Source organism: Rhinopithecus bieti, unplaced genomic scaffold (assembly GCF_001698545.2).
Source record: "Rhinopithecus bieti isolate Rb0 unplaced genomic scaffold, ASM169854v2 scaffold_47298, whole genome shotgun sequence".
NCBI lineage: Eukaryota > Metazoa > Chordata > Mammalia > Primates > Cercopithecidae > Rhinopithecus > Rhinopithecus bieti.
Genome location: NW_016818822.1, coordinates 87,141 through 91,199, shown reverse-complemented (window position 1 = coordinate 91,199; position 4,059 = coordinate 87,141). Strand labels below are relative to the sequence as shown.

Below are 4,059 nucleotides of genomic sequence, written 5' to 3'. Positions count from 1 at the left end.
TAACTCATAATACAATCCAGGAATGTGCCTTATTGCTGGCCTGGTACTTGCTGGATGCTCAGCATTTCAAAGCATATTGGGTTCCATCATCCACTTGAGAGCCAAAAAGTTCTTCAGTTGTAGGAACACAATGCTTGCTATGATGAAAGAAAGTATGTTTCTCCTCTGGGCCAGACTGGTAAGCAAAGCGACTGCAAAAAATTTACCAAAGGTGGCTTGATGTGTATGTAGTAGAATAGATCAATGAGAAACAGACCATTTGGGCTGAAGAAGATATAGGGTGAAGGTAGGGAGAAGGAAATTTTCAAGAGTAGGGAAACCGAAAGGGATGATCATTATCCACTGAATGACTGAGGAAAGAAAGCTGAGAGTTAATCTAAGACAAATGGGGGATTAAGAAAATCCGAGTGCAAAGCATAGTGGTGTGGTGACATCCTTTGAAAGGAGGGTGGCTGGATTCCATCCAGGTCTAAACATTATAATTTGTGATTAGAATGAAAATTTTCAAGGGCCTCTTGGAGTTAGCCATTACACGTTGGATTCAAATACATCCTCAGGTCATTAATTTAGGGATATTGAGGGATTAACCAACCTAAGGTTGTTTCGGTATCAAATCCTAGACAAGTTAATTCATACCAGTTTGGTTTCTTCTTGCCTTTTTTTGTTGTCAACTTGGCAGCTTTCTGGGGCAATATTACAGTTTAAGGTCTTGAGAGCCAAACTCTCTAGCAATCCACCGTGGAGACCAGGAGGTTTTGGAGAGGGTTACAGGGAAGCTCAGGAAAGCAGAGAGCAGTTCCTGAGTGTCTTTGCCATTCTGTTCTTGAAGTTTTGCTGCCAGGTTGCCCAGAGGGAAACTGAGCATAATTTCCATCTGCCAACCTTGTCATTTTCTGTACCCCACAGAAAGGAGGATGAGGCACCTGCTCCTCAGCTGGTCTCCCGTGCAATAGTTTCTTAGGAAAATGTAAATTGGGGAGTAAGTGGAAGGAGCCCCGAGGAGCAAAGTCGCTCCAGTCTGGAGAGCTTGGCTGTGCCTGCCTTGGTACCCACCTTTTTTCTCTCCCTTTCCCTCCCAGTGCCTCAGAATTTGTGATCCAGCATTGTCATCAGCAAGTAGCTACAAGTGACATATGAGGCCATCTTAAGGGAAGGGGCAGCAGAGAGTTAAAAGGTGGTGGATTGGGACTGTTAACAGCAGAAGTAATCACAAGATAGTGTTTCTTTGGCAAATAGCCTATTTTGAACATCATGAGGTGTGAGAAAACACAAGCTTTAGATGAATTGAGGTTTCTACCTTTTAGGCACATTCACCATATAAAATCTCTGATTAATATCAGTAAGGGCAGGAGGAGGAGGGACTCCTAACCTTGCCAAAGCAATTACTGTAGTAAATCACTATAGTAAACAGTTAAAAATAACAGAAACTCATTTCTCTAGTGCTGTTCAGTGTGGGAGCCACTAGCCACATGTGGCTACTGAGTATTTGAAATATGGCTAGTTTAAATTGAGATTTTTTTGTAAAGGCAAAATACATACCATATCCCAAGGACTTAGTATAAAAAAAAACAGCATAATTTTTATATTGATGACATGTTGAAAACAATATATTGGTTACATTGGGATAAATAAAGTATTAGTTTTGCCTGTTTCTTTTTACCTTTATAACACAGTTACTAGAACATTTAAAATTATGCATGTGGCTCACATTATATTTCTGTTGGACAGTGCTGCTCTGGTATACTAAAAAATAGAATTTGATCTATAAGCATCTTTTTAGCAGTACATTTCTTGCTTTAAGTAAGTGTACCTGTACATCAGAGACAGGCTCATTTCAAAAGAAGGACAGGGAGGAGTGGCGATTTGAAAATGGGGAAACCGATTATAGAAGAAAGTCAGGACCCTGCCTCAGTTACCTCTCAGTCTGGGGGTGGGGGATGCTGGGACAGGGGTCAGTTGCCTGAAGCAAGTGCTCTCATCCCTGTAACTCCTGTTGATCTAGCTGGGGCTCCAGAGCGGGGAGGAGAAAGGCACTTTGAAACTTCTCTGCCCTTACCATCTTAGCCATCAAACTCTGAGTTGGAGATAGTGACGATGTGACAGGAACTTTCCCTGGGCCTCTCTGGGCCACCATTCCTGGCCGAGAGAAAGAGGAGGAATGAGGTGAGCGCCTTCTTCACTCCCAGGGCCATGTGGTAGAGCTGCAGTCGCACCTCCTTCTGCCGATAGGCATAGATGAGTGGGTTGAGCAGGGAGTTGCCCACACCAAGCAGCCACAGGTACCGTTCCAGCACTAGGTAGAGGTGACACTCGTGGCAGGCCACCTGCACAATGCCAGTGATAAGGAAGGGGGTCCAGGATAGAGTGAAGCTCCCAATGAGAACAGACACAGTGCGGACAGCTTTGAAGTCGCTGGGAGTCCGTGGGGGTCGATAACCTCCAGCCATGGCTCCTGCATGTTCCATCTTTCGGATCTGCTGACTGTGCATGGAGGCAATCTTGAGCATGTCGCAGTAGAAGAAGACAAAGAGGAGCATGGCTGGGAAGAAGCCAACGCAGGAGAGGGTCAGCACGAAGTAAGGGTGAAATACAGCAAAGAAGCTGCAGGACCCTTTGTAGGCGGTCTGCTGGAACATGGGGATTCCAAGTGGGAGGAAGCCAATGAGGTAAGACACCAACCACAGCCCGGCAATGCAGGCCCCGGCCACGAACCCACTCATGATCTTCAAGTAGCGGAGGGGCTGCTTGATGGCAAGGTACCTGTCAAAGGTGATCAGCATGACTGTGAGGACAGAGGCAGCCGCAGAGGAAGTGACAAATGCCATCCGCAGGCTGCACAGGGTCTTCTGTGTGGGCCGAGAAGGGCTGGAGAGCTGTTCTGTGAGTAGGCCTGAGATGGCCACACCAATCAAGGTGTCAGCCACAGCCAGATTCAAGGTGAAGCAGAGATTGACACCATCACTCTTGTGGATCAACAGCAACACAGCCACAGCCACTAGTGTGTTAGTAGCAATGATGAGGGAGGCCAGGACAGCAAGGATCACTCCAAATGAGAAAGATGACTCCATGTCTCGAAGTGGCAGGACTTCACTTACCAGGGCATGCTGTCTTTCCAGCCGAAATTCTCATGGGCCAGGAGAAGAGCTGTGGGTTCAGAGCTACAACACGATTCCAGCCTTCACTGGCAGTCCAGGCTGGCAGCTTGCCATCTTTGGGATCCTACAGGTCATGAAGAATTACTCACCCTCTCTTTTCAGTCCTCAGCTGCCTGCCTCTCCAGCTTTCTAAAGGCAGCAACCTCAGTACAGACCTCGCCCTGGGCCCTGAACTAGTCCCTCCCCCTCCAACCACCAAGTTACTAGACAACTCCCAAGTAGCTGTACATGCTGTCTCGCCAGGCCCTCTCCCTTCAATGGTGCTTCAGGAACTCCGGAGGGACAGGGACATTCATCAGGTCTCCTGTCTGTCAAAAGATATAATTGACTCCAATCATACTTTTTTCTTCCTCCATATCTTGACATTAAATTTCTACTTTCCTTCCAAAACCTCGAGTACCAGCTTAAATAACTAATCTCAGCTTAATTAAGCTTTTTCTTAATAATTAATTCTCAATTACTATTATGAATTGCTTTTAATTAAGCAAGATGCTCACAATCAGTTGAAGTGGGAAGTGAGGGCAGGTGAGCTTTTTGAGGGGCCCCAGCATACTTTCAAGAGTGCTACCACACATTTAAGCTGTTTCTTACCTTTTGCTTCCTAGCTCCTCAAATTCCGATTCTCTCAAGTAGGGCGTGCTGTTCCCCGTTTCTCATCCCTTGGAACCCATTTGAGGATTCAGGACAGGAAAACAGGGCCAAAACTGTTAACAGCTGTCATTCAGTTTAGAGCCCATTTGCCACCTCGTGCTGCTGTCTCTCAAGCATACTCATTGATAATTATTTCTGCAGCATGTTGGGCCAGGTCTCTGGTCAGTGAATAGTGGCTGCTGGGCTTGCCTTTCTTAATCCTATAGACCCAAGGTGTCTCTGTGGGAGGAGGAGAAGAGGAGATGAGCTGCAT

At 46.3% G+C, this 4,059-nt stretch overlaps 1 protein-coding gene across 1 annotated transcript; it reads right to left on the bottom strand.

Annotated features, from left to right (window-relative positions):
- Nucleotides 1-1,971: 1,971 nt before the first annotated feature.
- On the bottom strand, nt 1,972-3,187 carry GPR119 (G protein-coupled receptor 119). Its single transcript, XM_017857560.1, has one exon. The coding sequence runs from the start codon at nt 3,066-3,068 to the stop codon at nt 2,061-2,063; it is 1,008 nt and encodes a 335-aa protein (XP_017713049.1). The 5' UTR covers nt 3,069-3,187; the 3' UTR covers nt 1,972-2,060.
- Between the last annotated feature and the right edge of the window lie 872 nt (nt 3,188-4,059).

Excerpts from the sequence above, each read along its gene's own strand:
- GPR119 (XM_017857560.1), bottom strand. The coding sequence starts at position 3,068 with ATGGAGTCATCTTTCTCATTTGGAGTGATCCTTGCTGTCCTGGCCTCC.